The sequence below is a fragment of the Sinohyriopsis cumingii genome, chromosome 14 (genome assembly GCF_028554795.1).
Source record: "Sinohyriopsis cumingii isolate HCF-2022 chromosome 14, ASM2855479v2, whole genome shotgun sequence".
NCBI lineage: Eukaryota > Metazoa > Mollusca > Bivalvia > Unionida > Unionidae > Sinohyriopsis > Sinohyriopsis cumingii.
In genome coordinates this window covers 108,399,054-108,426,637 of record NC_142974.1, presented here as the reverse complement: position 1 = coordinate 108,426,637, position 27,584 = coordinate 108,399,054, and the positions used below count along the sequence as shown (strand labels likewise).

General features: G+C 35.4%; 1 protein-coding gene across 1 annotated transcript in view; it reads left to right on the top strand.

The window, feature by feature from the left end:
* LOC149784585 (uncharacterized) overlaps nucleotides 1-27,584 on the top strand; it is a 65,442-nt gene that overhangs the window by 14,630 nt on the left and 23,228 nt on the right. Inside the window, exons 2-5 of the mRNA XM_089933295.1 lie at nucleotides 5,135-5,716; nucleotides 6,261-6,409; nucleotides 13,761-13,832; nucleotides 21,877-22,128. Coding sequence (XP_089789421.1) covers nucleotides 5,135-5,716; nucleotides 6,261-6,409; nucleotides 13,761-13,832; nucleotides 21,877-22,128 — 1,055 coding nt within the window. The remainder of the gene's footprint in view (nucleotides 1-5,134; nucleotides 5,717-6,260; nucleotides 6,410-13,760; nucleotides 13,833-21,876; nucleotides 22,129-27,584) is intronic.

Sequence of the window (27,584 nt, the reverse complement as noted above, 5' to 3'; positions counted from 1 at the left end):
CACATGAAAGCCTCAACATTTTCTGCATCTCTAACCCAAGTATAACACAAGTATTATGAACACTCACAGATAATGATGCCCTCAGATTTGATGAACTGCTCTGATAACCCAACACATCTTCCCCAGCAAGCATCATAGTGGTCCATTGTGACAGTAGCTTGGGAAGTTGGACTGTTACCAATGTCAACTGAACCTTGAGCAAAATGGTTGTCTATGCAAGATCTTGTATCCGCCATCGTTGTACTCATTTACAAGTAGCATTTTCCATGTACAAAATGCCATTACCTATTGGAAAATATCTTGATTAAACATTATTGATTTTAATGATGTGATATTTTAGGGTTAAGACATTTATATGATTATTAAAAGAGGTTTTCTTTTCTGTGAGGTTTTTTTAATGGCTAAGATTTCTATCCAGATATTATCAAAAAAATGAGAATGTGGTGTTTTATTTAACTCTATTCTTTTGAAAGTGAAGAAATCCAGTGTTCATGACGGGAAGTCTCAGAAATATGCTGGAAATTTTCATAAGTGTTGTTGTTTTAGGGTTTAACGCCATTTTTCAGCACAAGATAGGATATACATGGTGGCCAGTATAACTGGTGGAGGAAGAACCCTGGAAAACCCAGGGAAGAACCAACGACCCACGAGAAGTTACTGGCAGGCTTTCCCATGTATCCACGCTAGCCGAGCCTTGGACTTGAACCCACGCAGACAGAGGTGAGATGGCAGTGATCCGGAATGATGAGCGGAATCCGATCTTGTATCCGGATTTTAGACTTTTATCTCTCAGATCGAAGGCAATCTGGTATGAACCGCAAACAGACAGACGAACCTTTGCAAAAAGTAGCCTAAGATGGACATTTGGAATAAAGAGTGGTCTCTATATGAAAATAATTGGTCTGTTAAGCAAAACAACAAACAAACAGAACTCCAACTTTTACCCTTCTGCCAAATAGCCAATGTTTCGAACACAATTAGGCACTATTTTATTGGAAGATACCTGGAAGTTGGTGTTTTTGGATGTTTTCAGAAACAGCTTTCAAAATGTTTTTCCTGCTCTAATTTTAGACGAAAATGATAGAAACCTCCAGGGGTTAATGTGTTAATAAGTAATTGTATTATGGTTCAATTTTAGATGACCTTTGCAATTCATGATCAACTTTTAGTAATTTTTAAGGTAAAGTGTTGCATTTTTTTATGGAACATTATTGTTAAAATTTGTGATATATTTGGTTACTTAGGTCACCTTGACTTACATTTCATGTTGTGTCCATCATTATATTTCATGTTATGTCCATCGTTATATTTCATGTCATGTCTATCGCTATATTTCGTGTTATGTCCATCGCTATATTTCATGTATACCTTCTATTAGGTCAGAAAGTGAGGTGATTTAGAAATAAAGAGGGGGTGCAAATGCCTTTATATATATCTTATTTTTGAAATTCAAAAACATACCATGGTTACATGCACTTGTACCATGGATATATAAAAAGCCTACCTATCTATTGAAATTTTAAAACCAGTACAATAGGAAACACACACGTTTGCACCTTTTTATATAGCCAGGAAATTTCAGGAAACTGTTACTTTAGTTTGATTTAACAGTGGTTGATGGGGGTTTGGTGGGGTGATCGTCTCTATGTAGACAGTTCCATTTGATCTGTTGTCTAATATGGCAGCCACAGTGCATATATATTGGGTTAGAATTTTAGGGAAAACATATCATCACTGGTTATACAGGCTATTTAAAAAATACCTTGTATATCCTAGATATCGTTCAAAGAAGTTTTAATTCCTTTTATTTTGGTGCATGATTGATGGGTGTAACATGGGTTAATTATATTATGCAACTTGGCCTAACTTCAGATCTGCACCTTTAAAAAAACAACTGTTAGCTCCATCTGGTCATTTTCACTTCCTGGACTTAAGAAGTAAATTGTAAGTATACAGCCAATATTTTTTGTTTTACTTTTTATACATTTGGTAATTCATTCATTTCATTTTCAAAAGCGGGTATTGCCTAGTGTGACGAAATTTGTAGGGGCCCAGCGTGGCAGAGTGGTCTAAAGCGCTCTCCGTTATGGATCACTGTCATCTCACCTCTGTCTGCGTGGGTTCGAGTCTAGGATTCGGCCAATGTGGGTATGTGATAAAGCTTGCCAGGAGCTTCTCGTGGGTCGGTGGTTCTTCCCAGAGTTTTCCCGGGTTCTTCCTCCACCATTAATACTGGCAGCCATGCATAGCCTATCGTGTGCTGAAAAATGGCGTTAAGCCCCATAACAACAACAACGAAATTTGTGTTCCCTGCTTTCATAACTGCTAAAAAAAGTGCACTTCAGACTATTTCAGGCTGATAGTTTTAGCACAAGGGAGCAGTCATTTTACTTAGCTGTGTGCTTAGATCATTTACAATTTCCACAAGTACAATATCCGAAATTTCAGCCATCCTTAGTTTAGTACATAGCCACTACTGTCTAGTCTGCAAAAAACCAGTTTCCCATTTTAATAACTGCTAAAGATAATGCACTTTAGACTGTTTCATGCTGATTATTTTTGCACAAGGGAGCAGTCATTTTAGTTAGCTGTGGGCTTAGACCATTTACAATTTCAACAAGTACAATATCCAAAGAAAGTACAGCCATATTACATAAAAGTAACATATACATATAACAACATTCTCTTCATTGTACATGTTGCAAATGTAAACAACGTCACCTTACACCCGAACATCTCTCAGAAGCTCGTAATATCAGCAGAAAGCTCACTTGAAGAACACATATGTATTATTATTGTATGATTTAAGTTTGGTGGTTGTGTGGGTGAAACATTCAAGTGGTAAGCATCAAATCAGACCTGTTGAATAATTCTCCTGTATTTTCATCCACAGAACAGTATTCATTAGCATCAAATACCCACACAAGCCCAGCCCCCTGCCTCTTATGACAAAACGTAAGGTATTTTACAAATGCATATTTTTATTTTGTGTTGTGCTGAAAGACATGAACATGAAATTTGCCACAATTTTTATATGATATCACCACTAAATTGTACAGTCTGAAAAGGAATGGAGCAGTGAGGTTCATGAAGGTGAGAGGTTACATTCTTTGCTAATGTTCTAACACTCGAATATAGAAAAAGGTGATTTTGCCTAGTCATTATTTATTTCTTAATTTCATTACAATTGAATGAAAAGAAACATTTTCACACTTTATTTCTTTCACTTAAATGTAACCGTTTTAAATTTAAGTTAACTTCACTCCTGTGTTCTGAGACTTCTAAGATCCCCATGATTAAGTTCACGACATAAACAATACTACCTCAAGGCATATTGTCTATGCTTGAGCAAAATAAGCATAAGTATTTCCTTTATATTGGTGTTTGATTGATAATTGTATTTTGGGCAACTGAGGAAACAGCTTGGCCTTGCTTAAAATATGCTCCTTTAAAAACACTGTTTGCTCCACTTTATCATTATTGCTTACTGGATCTCAGAGGTAAATTGTAATAAAGAGCAAACAACTTATTATTTATAAATTCATTGCACTTTCAGAAGCTTTCATTGTCTAGTCAGGGGAAATGTGTTTTCACTATTTTAATAACTACTAAAGATAGTGTACTTTTAGCCTAATCCAGGCTGCTATTTTGCGCAAGGGAGCAGTCATTTTGGTTAGCAGTATGCTTAGATCATATACAATTTCCACAAGTACAATATCCAAACGATGTTCAGCCACATTACATGACAAACAACTTCTCCTTGCACACACCAATCTCTCAGAAGTTCATAACATCTCTAGAGCACCCCCATATGGCCACCAGTCTAGCCATCTTGAAAATCTTCTTATTGCTATGCATCCTAAATGGATGGACATATCAACATGGTAATTTCCTAAATGAAATTAATCTCATTCTGTTTTCCATTATGGACATCACAATTAGAATTCATAACTAAATTATATTTCCAGGTTTGCATTAAGTTCAAATTATGTGGCTGGCCATTAAGAGTAAAATTGAAATTCAAGATAAAAAAATTTGTTTCACTATGTGGAGATGAGGTGTTTCGTTTTGCTTGAAAAAATTTGAATTGAAAAAAGAAAAGAAAATAAATTATTTGTCTTTAGATGATTTCAGTACATGCATCCTGAGTGTTCAGTTTTGAGGATTTCACTATACACAAACACACAGACACACACACACGTACACACACGCACACACACACATATATGTATGTATGAACAGGATAGGTGACATGCAGGAGGCTAATTCTGCTTTGGCTGATAAACATTGAGCACCACTATGACTATCAGCAATTCAATTCAATTGATTGCTGGCCAAAGATTAATTAATGATCCAAATGTTGGCCATTGAAATTATTTTCATTTTGGCCTGAAATGGGGTAGCAAGTACATTTTTGAGGTTAGTTCTAAATGGACCGAGACACAGCTGTTTGTTAGAGTTTCATTTACCTGAATTCTTAAGTGTCTAAAAGTTGCTTTCTGTTTGCAATGCCACCATCTCATGTTCAAAAGAGTGATAATTTTACCTCTTTTTATATCTGTATATCAGACCCACTATTTTATTGTGTCCTGTCCCCATTTTACTCGAGATCTGAAACTTATCCTAATTTTTTTGCAAAGGATCACATGGTATGTGGAGTTAATGAGTTAAATGAATATTCAAAATAGTGTAATAAAAGTTGTCAAAATCTTTGTCGATGGCTACTGATACAATACATTAAACATTTGTATGTATGCAGTGGGCAGAAAACTAGACGTCACAATGCCTAATCAGTGTTCCATTTGCCTATATACATATCTCATGAATTGTTAGTACAAATTTAATGAATATATCACATACTAAGTATATTAAGTAAATATTAATGCATTTAATTGATGCCGATATGGTGGAGTTCACATGTGACAACAGACATTTGGTGGTAATTTGCTTGATATTTACCCATCAACTGCAACACTTGATCTTGTAGTGAGCCTGGAGGAACATAGTTGCACCATAAAATGTACTGGAGGTACAAAAATTTATATGTATTGTGTTTTCAGATTTTATTACAGCTTGATACCCACCCAGACGCAAAGCAGAATTTTTCAGCATTCAGTGTTCCTTCTGTTTTCAGATTCAGAAAAGGATTATAAACTGCAGCGCCTTGTCAGGGTCCTAAATGAGAATTACCAAACAAGGGGAAGGGTTGTTGATTCGGAACTAGATGCAAGCTCTAATCAAAGGGAGAGAGCTGATGGAAATCCTATGAGCCATGTTGCTGATGATGACAAGAATACAGAAGTATTATATCACCGTTCACAACAGCAGAACTTTGGCCAAAGTATGTCATCTACATCTAGTCTTCACGAAGAATCTTCTTCCACTGTAGTTCAAAGTAGTCTCACACAGTCTGAAACGTCCGAATCAGAGTCTGGAGAAACGTTTGCCACTGAAAATGACAGGACAGATCCATTAAGGGAAATGTTAAAATTGTTGCAACTAAATCCTGATAAAGCAAAACAAGATGTAAGCAAATATGCACATTTGACAATGTTGGACTTTGCAGGGCAGTATGCCTTTTATACAACACACCAGTTGTTCCTTACAAGACGTGCCATATATCTCTTGGTTTCAGATGCCAGTAGAGAGGTCAGTGATCTTGTAGAAGATGAGTGTTACTTTGACAGTGAGGGGATAATGAAGTGCAAAGTTCATGGTGAGTTCTGGGCTGTTTCTAGCTAAATTCGCCACAAAATGTGCCATTTTTGTTCCAGATTTGCTGCTGCTTTAATGTCAGTATTCACCTTCTTTGATTAACAGGTTTCCTCTCCAACTACACCAATGATATTTAAAAATCAAATTCATGTTTCAGAAATTTGTAGATAAAATTTCACCTAACAACAACATTTTATTATACTCCACTGTTTTAAAAATTTAATTAGCAGCAAGTTGACTAACTACTTGAGAAATATATCATGCCTAATTAAAATGCATTTCCAGTAAAGCTGGTGGATAAAGTTTAATTTGGTCGTTTCCACAATTAAGACTTGAAGGATAATAAAAATGTCAGTTATTGTTGCAATTACCATATGTTCTTAATTGAGTTGAGGCTTCGCATATTTGCTTTCAAATTTAGGTAATAGAATCAACACTAAGGTCAGGGACTGAATGTTATAATAATACCTTGCCAATAAGTACATGCACTTCATTCTGACATTGTTTACAGAATGAATGATGTTTTGTATTTCGATTTTTTTCAGACTTAGTTGAGATATGGATGAATTCCATACATTCATGTGCACCACCCGACAAGGAAAACTTGAATTCTGCAAATTCCCATATGTCATCATATAAGGTCATCCCACCACCAGTAATTTTAGTGGGAACACACATTGATCAAATCCCACAGGTATTTAAACCATTTTATCCTGTTTACCAATTTCATCTGCAGTGTCTGATTACTGAGAATCAGTTCTAAATACATTGTGGTAAAATGGAGCATCATACAGCAGCAGTATAAATATTTGTATATGCTCTTGTTCAGCATTAATGGTTTGTTTTATTAACAAGTTTGCTCCAGATTAAATCATCCCAAAGTAACTCAAAGTAATGTTGTGCATCGGCTTCTTCTGGGTCTTGAACAGTTACCACTTCTATCAAATTAAATCGTGGCTGCAACTGAGGTGAAAAATCATCTCGGACCCATTCCTCTTGAAAGCCATCAAAGTCAGCTTCATTCTCTGAATCACTGTCGGAAAGTGCGCAAAGCCATGCATCATCTCTTTTGTCAACTTGATTCAATTCTAACCCATCATTAAAGTCAATATTATCATCAAAATTATCCAAGTCGCCAACTCTAGTGTCGCTGCCTTTGCAATCAACATCCCTGTTTACATCTGAGTTGTCATCCATCATTTTATCGATCCATTTTCAAGCCTACACTTTCTTTTCCAACCACGTTTTTGTTTTTTAAATTTCATGCTTTAACCGTTTCCAGTGTTGGTGAAGAAGTACACAAATATTTGCGATGTATAACACGCTTTTCTAGAGACACTACACACATATATTATAGTAGTCATATCCAAGATAAGATGGGATACTACGACCACAGGCATATTCAGGATAGAATGAGGTATTACTACCCTAGTCATATTCAGGATAGAATGAGGTATTACTACCGTAGTCATATTCAGGATAGAATGAGGTATTACTACCGTAGTCATATTCAGGATAGAATGAGGTATTACTACCATAGTCATATTCAGGATAAAATGTGTTAAGTTTGTCAATAACACCAGATAGTTGTAATATTTCATAAATATTACCTTATTCTGTTGATATTAGTATTCTTTTGGAGTGCATGAAGCTGCAATATTATGAGAGTCAGAGAACAGGACAGTTATTTCTTTGCCTGGGCTCTTGATTTACACAAGTCTTACTATATATGTACTTAGAGGATGCAGGCAAAAGTTTCATGATTGATAAATTCGAACCATGCAAGTTTCAGAAGTTATCTGTTGGTAAGAGTAAGTAGAATAAATATTCATCCTTTTTTAATAGCATCAGAATCATAAATATGGTCAGGTAAGCACTCCTAAGTTGTTATCTTCTTGAAAGATACATTACGGCATGCTTGAAATACATACCTTAATAAGTTACATTCCCCCACCTCTTTGACAGCTCATATGCAACTGGAATAACTGCAAGTGAAAGCAATTGCAAACCACCATGCCTTCTCAGTTTGACTCATCACAGGCAAGAAGAGCTTAAGGAATTGTGTGTTACCTGTTATTTGTTTGTCCATTATCACAAGTTTGGTAGTATAATTTCTTCTACACTACATGGAGTATTGCTCTGAAACCATGCATGTATACCTTACATGGTCTAGTTGGACCTTAATGAGAAAGGTGCTTTTCTGACATCCAGTATTGTAGCCATATTGCTATTTTGAAAATCTTATTGCTACTTCTATTGAATGGATGGTCATATTAGCAAAATCTGTATCTAATAGGAGTGGGATCTGGTCCATGAGGCTTTAGTCTAGAATGCATGATTGTGAGAAAAACTGACTGAATGTGTCAAAATTGCTCATCATATTTGCAAGATGTACCTGTATTTTTATTCAAGCTTCCCCCACCCCCACCCCAGTTCAGATAACTATCCCCTTTCACGGATGGAGGGGAATATTTCCTCTTGTCAGTTTTAAGATAGACCCTGCATTGGGGACCATTGTCTTCATGGCCAGTGATAGGGACTTAATGTTGAATTATCTGTTACTTTTACCTTTCCACGCTGTAATTTTAGAGCCATTTGAGATGAATGGGTGAAATCTGGTGTAAATATTGTTTATCATAAAAATTGTCAAGTACCAAGTTGGCGGTCCTATTAAAGAGGCCTAGGTTAAATGTAAGTATTACTAATACATTATCTGCTGTTTCATTGCTTTCCAGAGATGCCAAAGCCCTAAGTCCAATCTAATATTTTCTCCTAGCAGTTGGATGCACAGGATTAAGAAAAGAACATGATTCCAGTCTGATTCCTTTGACATTTTGAGCACATGGAACATCTTTTATCCATGGATTTTGAACCACTTGTGGCTTAGGATGTACCAGTGACTTTCAACTCATTTGTTGTTGTTGTGCATTTTATTAGCCATTCCTGCTTTATATATTGATTTTTTTCTTCCCCAGCCTTTGCATTATTTGAATTATTTCTTGTGTTTTGCTTCCAATTTTCAATAATTTTGGTTCCTTCATCTGAAAGGCTGTACTTTTGTTCTTTCCCTTTTTAGTATCATTATTAGAGTACGCATCGTCAACATTTTTCTAGTTTCCAGTGGTTTTGTTTTGTATTGTCCTTTTCACTGAATACTATGTCACATAGTGTGGATGAGTGTGGTGAGATAGGAAAATACTTGTTTCACTATTGCTTCTCTCATTTATCATGTATTGGTTGTAGAATGTCTGATTTGTTACTTTTGGTCAGGTGGACTGTGGAACTTTTGCATAAATTTCCAACACTTAGCCCTCTTTCTTGTGAATAATTCAAAATAAACTCCTCTGTTCCCATTATGGATCTGGACCACATCCTGTTTTAGGGAAGTCAACTCCTTCAATCACTGAGAACTAGAAGTGATTTCTTTGGTTTAAACATTGCTAAAAGAGATAGGATCCCTGGTGCTTGACATAGTGAAAGATAGGTCCCTTTCCCATACCAAGGCCTGATGTAGATTTGCACCTTCCCAGGAACGATTAACAACACCTGCAAGGTAGTTATATTACAAGTGATTGATTGTGTACAGGGAAGAGTAGTGGTCTTGCTTGGATAAATCTCCAAGCTGGTTGTTGACTGGTGACATGTGGACAGGTACTGTGAATCTCGTTTTAATTACTGGGGTAGAAGAACTAGTCACCAGACATCACAAGGCAACCCGACAATGAATTTTGATTGTCAGGCAGGGGACTGACCAGACTGATACCTCCCTTGACTCCATGGTACCGTCTAATTCCTGGGGATAGGGAGTTGGATTTTGTTTCCCTTTCTCAGAAAGGGGTAGAATGGTATCATACTGTGAATCTCGTTTTAATTACTGGGGTAGAAGAACTAGTCGCCAGACATCACAAGGCAACCAGACAATGAATTTTGATTGTCAGGCAGGGGACTGACCAGATTGATACCTCCCTTGACTCCATGGTACCGTCTAATTCCTGGGGATAGGGAGTTGGATTTTGTTTCCCTTTCTCAGAAAGGGGTAGAATGGTATCATATCTTCCCTATGGTCTCACTTAATCTCTACCATATTTCTTCAATACCAAAATTTACGTCATGACATGGGAATAGGGAACCACTGATCTAGATAAAAGCTGGACAGACAGTTTACTCCAAGGCTTGGGGTCAGTGATTCCACATACCTCAAAGGATAACTAACATGGTTTGTATTAAATGCACCCCTAGTGGATAGTCATGGGGCAATGAAAACATGTATTTAATGTCTCTGTGCTCTCTAACTTGCTCTGTAAAGTGACATTTGTATGCACAGTCCTCTATTGCCATGCGCATGGGTTCAGGATAATGATGTCTTTTCCATTCTAGCGAACTCTAATGAGTTCTTCCTTAAACGTTAGGGTGGCCAAGTGGTCTAAAAACTTCCTTCTGCTTGTCTTCCCTCAGTCAAAACAGTTGTATAGGCCATGGAAGGAATTCATCAGATTTCTTTCCCTTCTGTAAGGATGGAGGTATTCGGCCCCTGGACTTTCACCCTCTTCCGAATATCCATCATGGTCCTGGTTTGGCCCTTGTTTTATTGTTGTTGTTGATGTAAGGTTTAACACCATTTTTCAGCACAAGATAAGGCTATACATGGTGGACAGTATAAATGGTGGAGAAGAACCCAGGAAAACTCCGGTAAGAACCATTGACCCATGCGAAACTACTGGCAAGTTTTCTCACATACCCACATTGGCCATATCTGAGACTCGAACCAACGCAGATAGAGGAGGTGAGATGGTAGTGATCTTTAACAGTGATCGATTAAGAACATTGGTTACTTGGGGCCCCCAGCCCTTGTTCTTGAGGTTTGGTTAGGCAGCATTGATGATGCATTGGTCTAGGCTACATTAAAGGAGGATACCCAGCTTCATACTAGGAACATTTTCATATAAACATTTTATAATTCTGATAATGCTTAATTTATGATCACTGTTGAATATTACCTTGTTTTAATCCAAATTTGGCATGTTTCTGATAAAGATTGATACAAATCATAAGTTCACTTTATTTTTCACTTTCCAGGATCAAGTCTATTAAGCTGATATTAATATTTTTCAAAGTAATTATGAATAATCATCAGTGATGATGCAAAACTAATGGGTAAATTAAATCAGGGTGCAAACATCTGGTTGTAGCAATCATTCTCCATTAATTCCACACTCCCACCACTTTAAAATGTATAAACGACAACGTATGCTTAAATCTGTCTGATGCCAAATGTTGCCAATGATCAAAGGTTTCTTCCCATTTTTAGTCAGTTGAAATGTTTTTCACAATTTATTTATCATGCATCATCATCTTCTAGTTACTACATGAAATGAACATGCTTACAAAGACAGCTTGTCATGTGATTGACTGGTTTTAGTCTCATTCATGTTCAGTTACATTTTGTAACTTATGAGAAAGAAGCCACTAAGACTAATATACCATTTTAATTTGTATGGATAATTGTCAATGGTAATAATAACCAGGAATTAGAACTCATGAAATTTATGAATTAATTCATATTATCAAGAAGTTGGATGACTTTGAATGACTATTAGTTAAGCCTTGATCTTATTTTAAGAATTACATTTGTACCTCTGTGTATGGATTAACATTAGACAATTCATTGAGATATTGGAACAAATGTTAATGTACTAAATGTATAAATTAATCATATTCATTAAGTTTCTGTCAGATATTTGGCTCATATCATTGAATATTGGGAGATTTTGAATGACTATTAATTAAGCCTTAATCTTTAGTAAGAATTACAGTAATAACTCTTTGTATGGATTTACAATTAGGTAATTTACATTCGTGTTGTAACAAATATCCATGTTTTTTTTAAATCAACCAATATTCATGAGATTTCTGTCCATGTATTTAAAAATCAACCAATATTCATGAGATATATGCCATATGTATTTATAAATCAACCAACATTCATGAGATTTATGCCCATTTATTTAGAAATCAACCAACATTCATGAGATTTATTCCCATGTATTTAGAAATCAACCAACATTCATGAGATTTATGCCCATGATTTAGAAATCAACCAACATTCATGAGATTTCTATCAGGTAATTGCTAATATCATCGATATGGTGACTGACTTTGAATGACCTAATTATGCCTTTATCTTTTTTAATTTTTTTATTAAATGTGGTAAAATAGGTCGAATCAGCTTGACAAAGTTTTTGAGATATTTTCCATATGTACATCAGTTCAAATGGAATAATTGTAATAGCAAGGTAATAATAACAACATTAAGATGATAATAACAATAATAATAAATAATAATAAAAGGTGCAACTTTAAGAACAGCAGTGACAACAATTCAGAATAAAATAAGGCAGCCTTTTGAATCAATGGAAAGGGTCATGTTCTTTTTGGCAGAACATTTCCATGCCTTAATGTCTGAGGCAAAGATGAAGGTTATTTCCTCGTGATAAATGTTGAAGACCACTGTGAATTAATCCAAATTTGGTGCATTTCTGTGTATAACGATTGAAACCATAGGTGGAAGTAGCCTATTTCACCAGATTCTACCCTGCAGTAAATAAGCATTAGGATCTAATATTCGTACCGATCATGGAGCAGAGTCTGTGTTATCTTTTAATATTAACAAATCCAGCATTCATCCCAGCTTGAATAGTGGAAGTGTGATGATGTCATCAACCGTCATTTCTACTATCTTAACTTTGACTAGATATTTCTATTCAGGAAATTTATATAAAATTATCATATGATACAAATGGCTAGTGAAACCTTTCATTTTGTAAAATTACTTTCAAAGTGTTATTCATTCTGTGGCAGAATCAGCTACTTCTGTCTGATGGAGTCCTGTAGAAAGACTAGGTGACTGTAATGGAGAAAATAACGGTTAGTTTACCGGATTAGATTCAAGCGATGGTTGTCCAAGAGTTATGCGTTGGTACATTACTGTATTTTGAATGGATATATGTAGCTTTTCAATTATTTGGCGATTCTGAAGTGTTATAAGACTCATGCCAAATGTCGAATCAAGCAAAAGCTGGTGTCATGCTTGCACTCCTTGTGTTAATTTGTAGTACCGATAAGGTGATTTCATGTTGTTAGAGATTGCATCATACTTTATTGGTAGAACATCAGACTCCTGTAGTTGAACATGATGTGTACTGTTGCTGCATGTTTCGAATACCTAACTTCTACATGCGTTTTCCAGTTTTTCAATAGTAGTTTAATTATATTGTGTTACACATTACCAAGAACTGGTCAACTTAGGGAAATAATCAATTGCTTTACTGAGACACTCTCTTCAGGGAACTTGGCAGGTCTGGGTTATGTTCTGATGCCCTATGTTGTTACCATGATTGCTAATTTGATCAGCCAATCAGATAAAGACTTATATCGTCATGTTTAGGAGACTGAGCTGTATGGCTGAAGAGTATCAATGTTTGCTGAGCTATTTGATTCACTTTCAAATTTCTGAAAGCTGCATTTCCATTGCCTATTTATAAAGATCACAAGAATATGACCCCAAAGCTATCGCTGTTGTATCTTCAGGTACTACAAAGATATGATTTGATCTGATTGCTAATTGGTTCATTATCCTCAAGATGTTGGACGACTTTGACTGTCTGTTAATTATATATTTGCATATTATACAAATTCTTACCAGATATATGCTAAAATAGGTCAGATCAGCATTTAAAACTTTGTGTGTTATTTTGCATAGGTTGTTTTCTTACAATGCAACATAAACCTGCTTATGGAAATGGTCAATAACTGAGTTATATCTGCCAGGTGAGAAATATCACGCATGGGCCTCTTGGTGTCTGATTCAATTTGCATTTGAATGCCGTGTCTGACATATTTTGTCTCACAGTTTATTAGGGCTTGCTGTGAAACTTAGTATATTTTATGGTCATTATCTGAATGTGCATATTTCAAGAAATCACTTTGTTCCATAGTAGTTTATATGAATAATTGCATACCAATGCATTAGCTCTTTCTATTTTCAGAATCGACGGAGTATTGTTGGCAATATTGTACGTCACGTTCACAGGTTTGTTTCTCCTGTGCTGGCTCAACGAGTAAGTTGTCACTTTTATTTTTGTATCTTAGCCAGTGGAAAGGTCTTGGGATGCTCTCATTGACCATACATAAATAGGCAGAAGCATCAGTACATAAGAACAATTCTAATGTTTCCCACAGTTCATTCATGGGATGCTGCTGTGTCTTGCCTCACTTTCTCTGTCATCCTACTTTTAGCAGTTTCTGTCCGACGTTCATATTATTTGGTCAGTTGATAATTTAATGACATTCATGTAATTTGTTGCTGGAAGATAAAGCTGAAGACTCGAGAGGAAATATATGCCATTTTAGTAATACTATTCCACTTTGAAAGTAGACATAATAAATAAGAAAAGAGTTTCTGCCCTTAAAAACTTTGTTCTGCATGGAATTAAAAGGCTGCGTAAGAGAAGATGTAATGCAAATTTCAATGAAATTAGGAAATTTCTTAAATATCCATTGTTCACACTAATTATTGGTTCTTGTTTTTGTATCAATAGGATTTCTTCCTTATATATATAATCAGCTTCCCCGTAAAGCAAAACATTAGCTCGTTTCCTTTCTAAGGAATGACAAAGAAAAAGATGAAAAGTTATACTTGCAAAAATTCTGTCAATGATTTCACACATGAAATATGCTTCTGGCTTGGTTTGTATTTGTTGGTCTGCAGGACATCAAGGTTAGTTAATGCTGATGCAGTTGGAGTATATGTCCCTGGCTAAGGACACACCATGATAGTTATTGTTGGTTTTTGGGGGTTCAATGCCATTTCTCAGTGCAAGATGTGCAATATATATCAGGAAGTATAATTCATGGAGGAAGAACCCAGGAAAACCCAAGGAATAACTATTGACTCATGGGAAGCTACAGGAAGCTTTCTCACATATCCACATTGGCCAAGCCCCAGACTCAGACCCACACAGGCAGAAGTAAGAGGACAGTAACTGGTAAAGGTGAGCTCTTTAGACCACTCAGCCATCTGGGGCTCCCAGGTTATGGTAACTGGATATGACTGATGTTATCAACGGGGCCACCTCAGCTTGTGTCGACTTCTATCTGATTCAGTGGATTATACAAGAAACATAGCATTTATAAAATGTCCAACTTCCTCTCAAAGTAGTACTACTGCTTGTATCTTTTTGCAAGGGAATCATGGAAAGGAAAGGATGAAAACTTGAACTGGGAAAAACTGTGTAAACGATTTCACACCTGCAAAATGTTTCTGGTTTGGTTTGTTATTTTACAGCACATTAACACAGGTTATCTAGTACTAAGGCAGTTGGAGTGAATGGCCTTAACAAAGAGCAGACCATGGTAACGGACCCCAGCAGATCTTATCAACAACTTTTATGGGTGTACTACATAGGAAACATAGGAGTTTTAAAATTGTACAGGTTCACAATTCCTCTTGGAAAATTGTACAGCAATAACCATAGTGACTGTAGTTCATAATTAAACACTTTCGATACATGTCTAAAGAGTCCATTTCGATGATAATTAAGATCCCCTTTAATTAATATGGTGGAGTGGCGGACACTCAGCTTGTTTCCTCATGAGAAGAATTACTGAGGACTATTTTGGGTGCATCCAAAACATGGTTTGCTTCTGTGTATAAGGATCTAACATAGGCCCACATGAGTTCATTCTTTTCATTATTGTTGCTGGATATGTACTTAATTTGATAAAACTGGTAATAATGTTAATTCAAATTATTGTCAGTATTCTCCAGTCTTGGTAAAAAACCAACCACGAAATAAAATATCATTGTCTGTCCCTTGCATTTTCCCACTGCTTTAGAATGTTTAAATTATGTTCATTTAAATCTGTCTGAGATCAGATTTCTCAGCAATGATCAAAGAACTCTCCTCTTGTTAGTTAAATTAATCCCTCCTTTCATTTTAAACTGAGAATATCGGACGTTTTGTATCTTTTTTCAGAATCTTATTCTTGCATCAGTAATTGGTGTTAGTACGTCAAAAAATATGTGTTTACAAGAGTAGATATATTATCATGTCATGACATATGTCAGTCTGGTACTCTTTCATTTACATTCTGTAATCCATCAGGAAAAAAATTAATAAAGTTAACATTTCATTTTATTTTATGGCATACAGATGTCATAATGACTTGAGGTCAACAACTCTGTGCATGTTAGCAGTTGGCTTTTACCATCTTGATACTTATCAGTGGTAAGAATAACCAGTAATTATTAAAGTAACAAAACCTGATTACTGACATCCAAGGAACACATGGTAGTAATGTCATTGGGACTACTTCCTCTTTGTATGGACTATGATTGTTTTTTTTTCTGATTTGTTGGAAGATTTCTTCAGTATAGAAATTAAAATAAATTGCTTAGATATCTATCTGGTAATTAGTTCATATCATCATGACACTTAAATATGCCTTTATTGTTAGCACAAACTATTATCACAAATATGGTACAGTAGTTCATGTCTGCATGACATAAAGTTTGTGAATTGTTTACATAGGTTCTTTCCTTACAATACTACATAAGCCCGATAATGGAAATGGTCAACCGTAATTGTCCACTTTATCTTGAAGCTCAGTGCAGTGTCTGACATAATATCTAGTCTTTCGTTATATAATGGGACCATTGTTAAAATTGGTCTATCGTATGTTCATTATCGGATACATGTTTGGTGTTGTGGGGGTACGGGGAGGGGGGACGAGGGTGATGTAATTTCTTCGTGCATGATAGGCTATTCATGGGGGCCATAATAGCTGTTGCAGGAAGAACCCAGGAAAATCTAGAACCACCGACTCTCATAAAGTTACAGGCAAGCTTTCTTAGAACCACATTGGCCTAGCTATATAAAGGAACCCACTTGGACAGAGGTGAGATGGTAGTGTTTGGTAAAGGTGGGCTCTTTAGACTGCTCAGCCACTTAGGACCCGATATCTGAATATGCATATACCAAACAAGCACTTTGCTCTACTGATTTTCATTGGTGTCATTGCTCTTTTAATTCTGTTATGTGTGAGAGAATATTGCAAAGACTAACACGTTTCATAACTTTCAATGGATGGCCATAAAACTTTGTAGATGCTATCGCATGATTTGTTATTTTTATAATCTTTTGAAAGCCATTCCAGCTTAATGTGCTAGTCCAAATTGCATGTTAGCAAGAAGCACACTCCACAAATGCTTTCCTTTGGAAAATTAGACCTAAGTCCCCTTCACCAAGGACTGTTCCATTAAAACATACATGGGACCCAGGGAAGGCACATTTAAAGTAGGATACTTAACCATAGATGCAATTTAGAATTTTCTTATCATTTTAATATGAACTCTGTGAAGTCAAAGTACCATCGCACATATTTTTTTAAAAACTGCCTTCCCTGGGTACCATGTATGTTTAAATGGAACAGCCCCATTGATATATTATGATGTCCTTTGGTAGGATGTGTGTATGTGACTGTCAACATTGTGGATGTATGCAATTATATATAATTGTATTGCTTGTGTGTGTGCATATATGTTCTAAAAAATTATTGAATATCCAAACTCTTAATTTTGAGTTGCTCAGTTTATTGCAGAAATAATTTAATCGTGCACAAAAGTAACAGATGAGAATATGTGACTAAACAACATCTTTAAGAATTGAAATAATTTAAACTATCATCCTATTTGATTATATTGGCACAGTGTTGAATATCACAGTAAAAGAAACAAACCAAACATTGGTTAATAACTAACATTTCGATTACACCAATTGAAATAAATAGAATGACGGGATTAAAATGACAACTTCTAATCAACATGATGTACTTCCATATGGACAATTCAACTTCATTTCAAGCCTTGCTGTTTGAAAATTCAAGCAGCATACATATAATATTGAGGAAGTAATGTCTATGCAATGATTTTACATATTAAATAACATAGCCATCAACTTTTATGAGATTTAACTAAACTACATGTTTCTGCAAAAATTTCTACCTCCTATATTTCAAATAGACTATTGTTGAAATACAGATGCATCTAATACCATCTTTCCCTATTCCACCATTCGTCTGGTTTATATACCTTATGAAATTCCATAAGGCATATGGACTTCTGTGAAATTCCTACAGAATTCTGCAGAAAATCACTTAGAAAATCTTAAGACCACTATATATGTCATTCAAGAAAATAACAATATTCAATGAAGAAGTCACTAAATATCTGTCAAATAATAATTACCTCACAAAGAACACAATTTCAGTGCAGTAAAGTATACAAAACAAAATCTGCTACAAAACTTCAGAAATTTGGTAGTGGATTTCAAAACTAGCGACGACCCGGAAGTGAATCTTAATGAGGTCACTACAATGAGATAAAATACCACATTAGATATACATGAAGGAAACAATGATCAATCACAAGCAGAAAAAAAAATTCACTTGGAAATTTCTATAATAGATACCAGAGTTAGATGCATTCACTGTCAACAAAGTACATAGCTGATCGTTCATAAAAAAACATACTCATCACATATTGATAGGGATCCCCCCCCCACTATCCGCAGTGCCATAAAAAAGCTAAATCCTCACAGTATGACTGGAACATATTTTATTCTGAATCACGTGCCAAATAGCAGACACAGCTAACACTGCCTTGCAAATAGAGTTTTCCCAGGCTAAAACATTTTAGTTAAACGTTCTTAAGTTACCTGCCAACCTAAGAGGGGATTAAAATGATCTCTCGCTTGACGGCTTGGTGCCACATCTTGTGAAAGCTTCAGTCACTACTTAAGCTTTTACCAAGTCACATGGTCTCTAAAGACAGAAAGACCTTGCAATCAAATATTCTGGAAGTTCACTACTATAAAGCAAGTTGGAAGAGATTTCGCATGAAAGGGAATTGCGCCCCATCTATGCTTTTGAACTTTTCTTTTTTTCATTAGTGACAAAGACCTGTCTTTATCTATCATGACTTTGCCTATTCACACACTTAGGCATCCTTGAACTGATAATTTGTCCATCCCATCACATTGCTTTAGAGAGGCTCCTAGTGGTCTAAAGCGCTCACCGTTACGGATCATTGCCATCTCACCTCTGTCTGCGTGGGTTTGAATCTCGGATTCGGCCAATGTGGGTATATGAGAAAGCTTGCCAGTAGCTTCTCGAGGGTCGATAGATCTTTCTGGCGATTTCCCGGTTTCTTCCTCCACCATTAATACTGGCCGCCATGTATAGCTTTTTGTGTGCTGAAAAATGGCGTTAAACCCTACAACAACAACAACAACATTGCTTTTGATGTATTTAAATATATCCAGTTATGTGTGATATGAAACACTCATTCACTATTGTTGTGATATCTGCAATCATTGGATTCATACATGTAGATTTTTTGTTCTAATCTTAGTATTCAGTTCATAGTTCGAAACATGATGTTTTACTAATGGAAAATCGCTGAAGCGCACTTTGAAGGATGGTGATTTCAGTACAAGATTTACTATCAGGAAGATATAACACTCCACATAGTTCTTCAACCAAGAAGCTTTATAAGCCATCACTCTCTGAGACAGTTTCAGCTCCTCCTTCACCTCCACAGCTGGATAAACATTTATTGGCTATACCAGTATGTTGTTTGTCATGTGGGTTCAACAGCATATCACTTGGTGGGGAGTATGATAGTGAGCAAAACAAAGTCTATATTACCATCTTACATATCAGATTTACAGACCAGCTATGTGGATCAAATATCCCTTACCTCATGATCAGTACAGTGACATGCCAACCTTTATCAATCTCTACTATTATGGGCCAATTGAGGAAATAAAAAACAAGACAACAAGGAGACAGACCCATATCAATCTCTCCATTGTCATCTAGAGTGGATGGATTTTCAGAGATTCAAAAAATGTTACATTAGGACACTTCTGATGAACAGGACACAGGGAAGCTCTCCCGCTGAATCTACAACTGACAAAAACGTCCCTTCTCCCAAACAAAAGTGAAAGGGAGGCATAAAACTGGTGATCGTTTGTGTCAGCGTTTCTCTCCATGTTATACTATCATCCTAATAAAAATACATGATCTTCATGCCATCCTTATCACAGATCCAGGTATGTTGAAGGCTTCATTTCTTCCTGACAGGATTCACGACATTGACCTGAGAACCATAAGGGGATGAAGAATTACATCAGCACACCTTCTCCTTATTTAGCTTTCTGTAAGGTACAAAGTCTGAATTGAATCTTTGATTCAGAGCCACCACTCTTCAGCAGAAAAATCAATTACCTTAATATCCAGAAGAGGGTAGTATAAATCGTCCACAATTTAAATTTACCAGGCTTTTTTTTAAGCTGTTCTATGGGCAAATGTTATTCTTCGCCATGTCATTGACCTAAGCAAACTCTATTTGATCCCCCCTTGGTTTAGGATGGAAACACCACGACAAGTTCTAAATGCCATTCAAGAGGGAGACTACACATATCAATGTGGAATTACAAGATGCGTATCAATTCACGTCTTCCAGAAAGTTCCTGTGTTCAGCTACAACGATGTTGTTTACCAGTCGAAGGCACTCCTGTATGGAGTCAACATCAGTCCCTTGGTTTTCACATAAACTGATGGACAGGGTAAAGGTGAATTTTTGGGACCACCTCCACTGCGGTGACATGCCACGAAAACATCGAGTTCTATCAAGAGCAAAACATTATATCACTTGTTACTCTCTTGCTCATGCATTCATGTAAATGTATTTGTCTTCATTGCATTTTAACTGGAACTTATACTTTGAAGTTATGTAGTATGTGGTGGATAAGAGTGGGTGTTTATCTTTAAGTGTGTATTAGCCAGAATTTATACACATGCACATTTTAACACTGCATGTAAATGTAAAGTAGAATCAATGTTCATGTAAACTGAGTTTTGGCACCTTTTATTTTAATCAGAGACTAAAACCTGGGAGTTGGGGTTGGATTGAGGTTATGAAATGTTTTAACACAGCAACAGGATTTTAGTTACAAGAATAGCCTTAAAGACTTAATAGAGTTTACTCCTTAATTATCATCAGCCTGTTTCTTTTTGTAATTTCATGGTGTTTTTGTCATGGTCTTCTTGTATATGTTTTTAGGTGTTATCTTATTTTTTAAAGTACTAAGAGCTTCTAAAGGTTAGGTGCTGTACTAAATCCACATTATTGTTATTACTGTTATTATTATTATTGTTATTATTATTGTTATTATTATTATTATTATTATTATTATTATTATTATTTGGATTATTTGTGATGAAGTCATGTTTATTATGTAAACGCAATTCAGACTCTGAATCTTTGTCTATGTGGTTTTATCTCGACCTTGTCAGAGACAATATCAATGAATTTCTACCCATGCTTTCAGGTTAATAATAAATGAATATGTCAGTGAATTTTGTTCTGTGCATTATTGGTATCTTGTGAACATGTTAACTCAGAAATATATAAAAATATATACACCAGGTTTGGTAGGTTGGAGTTTCCAACAAAAAGTAAAGATTGTTTCAAAACTCAGCAGAAATGGTATTATCTTAGATTCCTGGAAATTGGTTTGTACCCAGTAGAACATCTTGTAGTATATATAATGTCATCATTTCAACATGGATACCAGGAATACAGACTAAATTAACATTGCCTAATGCTCATATGTTCCTTTCAATGTGTGACATGGAGGGAAATCATTACATGTATGTCTGGACCAGTGGTTCTCCAAGTGAGCAGTATCGCACTCTGGGGGACGATGTGATTACCAAGGGGGGCGATAATGCTGAATAATGATTTTTACTGGGTGTTCAGGATAACCAAGGGGACGTTGACCCAAACAAGTTTGGGAACCACTGGTCTAGACAGTACCTGGACTTAACAGTCTTACATGCACTAAAAATGGCTGAAACTACAACAAGGCTTGAGATCTCTTGATTGGTCTAAATTTCCATCAGACAATACATGCATATATGTTGACAAAACTTCTTTAAACCAACCCCCGAGTTCTTCATTGTATACATACAACCAATCATCCTTATAAAGGGGATTGGTTGTCTACTACTTAACACCAATTGTCTTTCCATTTCTAGGTGTATTGTCGCAAGCATGGTCAGAGATACTTAAAAAAAATTCGCTCTTATCTAAGAGACAAACCTACCATAGTTCACTTGGTTGATAAGGACTTTGCAATTGACAACACGGTTCTTGACAGCAAATTGGAAAAGTTAAAGAGGAAAATTGTAGAAGTGGCTTCACAGCAACCATACTGGGGAGAGCAGATACCCACTCGTTGGTTTCTCCTGGAACAGCAGCTGATGAGGCTCAAGGATGCTGGTGTGAAGGTAACACATTTAAATGCATGATTTTTGATTATGTGCCATTTCTATGAAACCTTTGGATTACAGGTCCCTTCAGGTTTGACTTTATGTTATCTTATTGCTCAAGACAAGTCAAAATTGAATATGAACACGTATAATTTGTATCCCATGAGTCTGATGTGGCAAGTGACTTGAAAGGATTAGTTCTCTATCAATTTATTCAATTTAATAAACACAAAGTTTGAATGTTTGAAAAGTGAATTTTGTTATAACCTCTCTGTAACATGAGCTTTTACAAAGCTGTTCAATTAGGCTCTACCCATCAAGAACAAAACAAACTGCAAGTTTCATTGGAAGAGTGATAACTATACTTACCACTTAACCTGGATGGACAAGTGTTTTTAAAAGTCAGTCTCCATCCTTGTACATGCATACATTGAAACGTCCAGCATGGACTTCGGATGGACATTATCACTATTCATAATAAATTATACTTGTTTTCAACTTACAGAATAATGAGTATTTTCCAAGTGTCCATGTAAGTATTGTCTTCTCCAAGATTAGTCTTCATGGTTTTGCTAACACTAATATATTTCTGGTAACAGATTTGATTTATTAATATCCCAATCCCATTATTGACTCCATTAATTACTTCTTTTTAAACGAAATATATCGGGAGCCTGGGTAGCTGTGTGGTCTAAGGTGCTCACATTTACTGATCACTATATTATCTCACCTATGTCCACATCAGTTCAGGTCTCATATTTGGTCAGTGTGGATACATCAATGTGAGAAAAGCTTGCTAGTTGCTTCCTGTAGGTTGGTGGTTCTTAAAGAAGTTTTGCCAGTTTCTTCCTTCAGCAGTTATACTGCCACCAAATTTTTAGTCTCTCCAGCACTAAGAAATGGCATTAACTCAAAACAGTAAATGAAAAATATATTTCTGGCATCATATTCTTATACAAAGACCAAAACGTACCTGATTTTAAACTCTTTGCTGTATGTACATAATTGTATATGTCTCCCATTTCAGTCATTGTGTTGAGACATGTAAATATGTGCATGTGGTTGACCTTTTATGTTAGCTGCCTGATTCAAAAATGTTGTTCAAATCTGTAATTAGATAAGCTCATTTATTCAGTTGGTTCTCATTAAAAATCATACTGATCTGACATCCAAGATAACCAGCATAGCAGTCATCTTGAAATCTTGTTACCACTATCATTGTCTTCCTGAATGGAAAATCATCTCCGTATAGGATTTTCAGCAGAAGACTTCTAATGCATCAAGTCCAATTTTAATGAAAATTGTGTCAATCTGACATCCAGTATAACCACCACTGGTCCAGTGGTCATCATGACAGTCTTATTGTATCCTCTTTAAGATTGATGGTCATATGAGTATTTGGTTTTACACCAAAATATTTTGTATGCTGTCTTGTTTCATCTAACTGAAATGGCGACAATATATTACCCAGTATGGCCACCATGGAAACCTACTTGGAAATCTTGTCATTCCCACTCCTGCTAAACATAAAGTCATGTCTGAACTGGGTTTTTACCAGAATATTAGTAATGATATCAACCATAATGATAGTAAGTCTTGGGACACTTTAAGTCTTGCAACACCGTGAACTTATTTTCAGAAATATCTTTTCAGGACCTCTAAAACTTGTGACATGAAATTATATCAAATTTGTTGTGTACTGTTAGTCTTGGGACCATAAACATTTTTTCTACTGATTACACAGTGTATTGTTTTCAAATTTTTAAATAAAACAAAATAAAAGATTTTGCTGTTGTTAAGTGACTACCATTATGAATTTTTATATAGAAAATGTTATATATTAATACAATTTTTTTTAATCAAATCAAATATGTAATTTTTCATTTCTGATCATTTCTACATATTCGAAAGAAGTATCATTTCATTAGATGACAAGAATCATTGGGCATTAGTAGACTTTTGTAACCATATTAAAATTAACTTCTCTTATGTTTGCTCTCATTTGCTATTGTCTATTTATGCATTACTGCTTTAAGTTGCAAAAAGTCACCAGTAATAAAAATGTATGCTTTGAAAATTTAATTACCTAAGTCATTAAAATGTGTGGTACCAGAATTAAAACAACGAAATTTCTGTATGGATCATCGCTTAGATTTATATTGATGCCTTTCCTATCACGACATTACATGTATATGCATTGAAGACTTTAATGTGTGTTGTATGAAGTATATCAGTTGGTTTTGAATCATGAACACCACTGTACTAAACTTCAGTTAAAGTGCGGTTAAGAAGATTCAGAATAATGCTTTGAAAATAATTGAAGTGATATTGCAGTGATAGATTGTTTTTATGCGAGTGACCTTAAACAAGTGTTTACCCAGCTATGGTATTTTTGTTAAATCAAGCAGTTACAGGTGAAAAAAGCATTACTATTGTGGAACAAATAGTACCAGTATTGCCTTCACATACATTTTCTCTTAGTAAATCCAGTTTCAGGGTTAATATATTTAACTAGCTTGGTTATCTGTCAGAAAACATTACAAAATCTACCAATTATAATCAAAAGAAGCTAGCAACTGCTCTGGTGAAGTAATGGTTACATCATCTGCCTTGAATGCAGGATGTCGCAGGTTCGAACTCCGGCCGAGTCATACCAAAGACTTACACCAATGGTACTAGCATCTGCCTCACTTGGAGCTCAGCATTAAGATATTAGTGATAGGACTGGTTGACTGGTTATCCTGGAGTCAAGATAATGATGTGACTGGGTGGAACATGATGTTACATATCTGCAGCATGATGCCACTGTGTTAGATGGACATTGGACACAATTTTACTATATGTTCTCTACATTTGTTTCTCAGTACTGACCTTTCCCCTATGTGACAATAAAAACAAATCATATGTTAATCTAAAATACCTTCAAAGATGACTTGACGGTAAAATTCTCGTCAAAGGTTGACCTGCTCTTTTTTTAGACGATGGACTGTCAACATAGCAGCATGAAAACAGAAAAAAGATTTCACTTCCAGATCATCACCAATGCATTGTGCACTGTCGCCGAAATACACACAGACAACAACACCCTGAACTCATATTTTCAAGAATAAACAGTCATCTTTAAATCCTTTTCAAAAATGCATAATTAAAACTGCATAGAAAAAATGTTCTAAAAATAGACTAGAACTACATTCGTAGGTACTGAACTGGAAGTATTAATTGTGATGTAATTCCTGACATGCTCCATGTTTTATGCCAATTTTAGTCAAACTTTTATATTTGCATGCTATACCTATTTCAACTTTATACATGAAGTCTTTTTGAATTTCCTTGCAAACAAGACATGTGACACCTGTCAGAAGGTATGTAGTGCTGGTGTTCCACAGGGTGCAAGTTCTGGTCCAAGTGCTCTTGAGAAACCAAAACTAAATTTGCTATATCTTCCTTAATTATAGGAATTTTTCAATGCAGTAAAAACCTAATTGTGATACAAGATAATCCCCGTCTGAAAATATGTTTGAATTTTACAAATATTGATAAATGAAATTTAAATGGAAAATTAAATAAACATTCAAATTTTAAAAACTAAATTTCATTGAAAACTTAAATTTTCAAACACGTTTTAAAACACAGTTTGACAAATTTTAGACAGAAAAGTTGACTAATGAATGGTATTTAAATCAAATGGTAGTTTGGGCCTGTACAACTGATAACATTATTCCCAGGGGTAGTGAAGCATTATAGCTCATAGTGATTTTGGTAGCAAACCTCAATATGCCTGTCCAGATGCATATAGGTGTACACACTAAAGAAACAATGACAGGTGCTATGTTCCACATTTATTGTGTCTGGTACTTAGGCAGTTGTCTCCATAACTAATAGCACATTCAGAATTAAAGTTCTGATGGGACCATTAACCATGTTTTATAGCAAAAATGCATTCCATTTCAATGTCGATAACTACAAAATGTGGCATTGGGATATGAAAATAGGTTCTAGGGAGGCTCTATCTTACTGAAAAATGGTGCTGATCTCTCTCGTGTAAACCTAAGCCATGTCTTTGAGGTGCTATATATCAGTGCGGTGATATGAACTAATCTTGGTCACTTATGGCAGTACACTGCACATGCCCTTATGAAACCTTGCTATTACCACCAGACTACTGAAAAGCTTCCAAGCTGATCCAACTCTAACTCTTTGTTCTTGATACCAGGCTGGACCTGAAAAGATACAATATGTTTCAGTTACTGCTATAAAACAGTAAGATCTATGTAAATGAATTTAAAATGTGTTAGATATGGTGATTTCAAAATAACATTAAGGTTGCAAGCATGGGGGAAAATATTAAACTTGACAGAGTGAAACTCAGAAATGTGAAGCAATGGCCATGTATTAAAGTGATAAATTCATCCTAAAAATATATGAGGTCTCTAGAAGCATGTTTAGCCATTTACAAGTTAAATAACTAATCAGGTAGATTATGTATCATAACGTTTAAGGCAATGTTGGGGCTGTGAGGTTTGGTCATTGGTGCAAACATTAGTACATACCAGTTTACAGGAAAGTCAAGTGACAATGTACTAAATTCGAATATCTTACTACAAGCTATCTTATTCATGAGGAAAATAACAATTTTGGATATTGCAAGTGAATACAGCCAAATGTGGGCACACAAATCAACTATAGGTACCAATAAATCCTATATCATCAGCCAAATGTGAAATTCTGATCCCCAAAACTTGTTAACAAGGATGGAAATTTTGTATATGTGGGACATATACAATGTACTTGTTAAGATCAAATGTGCAAACATAATTCAAATGATCTATTTTGAACATTTATATTGTGTTTTAAGAGTGTTGGTTACCAATTATAAAGCTCATTGATTGAATGGAATCAGATATCAGCTGATACTTCAATACCGCATCATGTCAAAGTACTAAATTGAAATATGTTACCATACATTAGCATATTCATGATGAAAATAACATTTTGGGATATTTTCAGTGCACATAACCATCAATGTGCCTTACACATTCACTATAGGTACAATGTCAGCCTATATGATATACTGAATGTGAACTTTTGATTCCAAACATTCTAAAATGGATGGATATTTGTACATGTGGGATATGTAACCATGTACAAAGTTAAATTCAAACAATTTGTTTGAATGCTTCTGATGTAATCTTTAGAGTGTCAGTTAACAAATAGTATTAGTAATTAATAATGCACAAAGCAAGATGGATCATTAGAATTCCCATAACGGGCCACAATGCCGCACTACACCAATCAATATCTTAACCTAACTGAACAATAAAATGGAATGCATTTTGTGTTCAACTTATATCATTTTGCTGTTTTCTTACATCCAAGGGTAAATATACCTGGGGAAGCATATTTTATCCCTTTGACCTGTATTTCATTCTCAGACAGTTTAAAATGATTTAGTAGAGAACTTGAGTAGGTTCTAG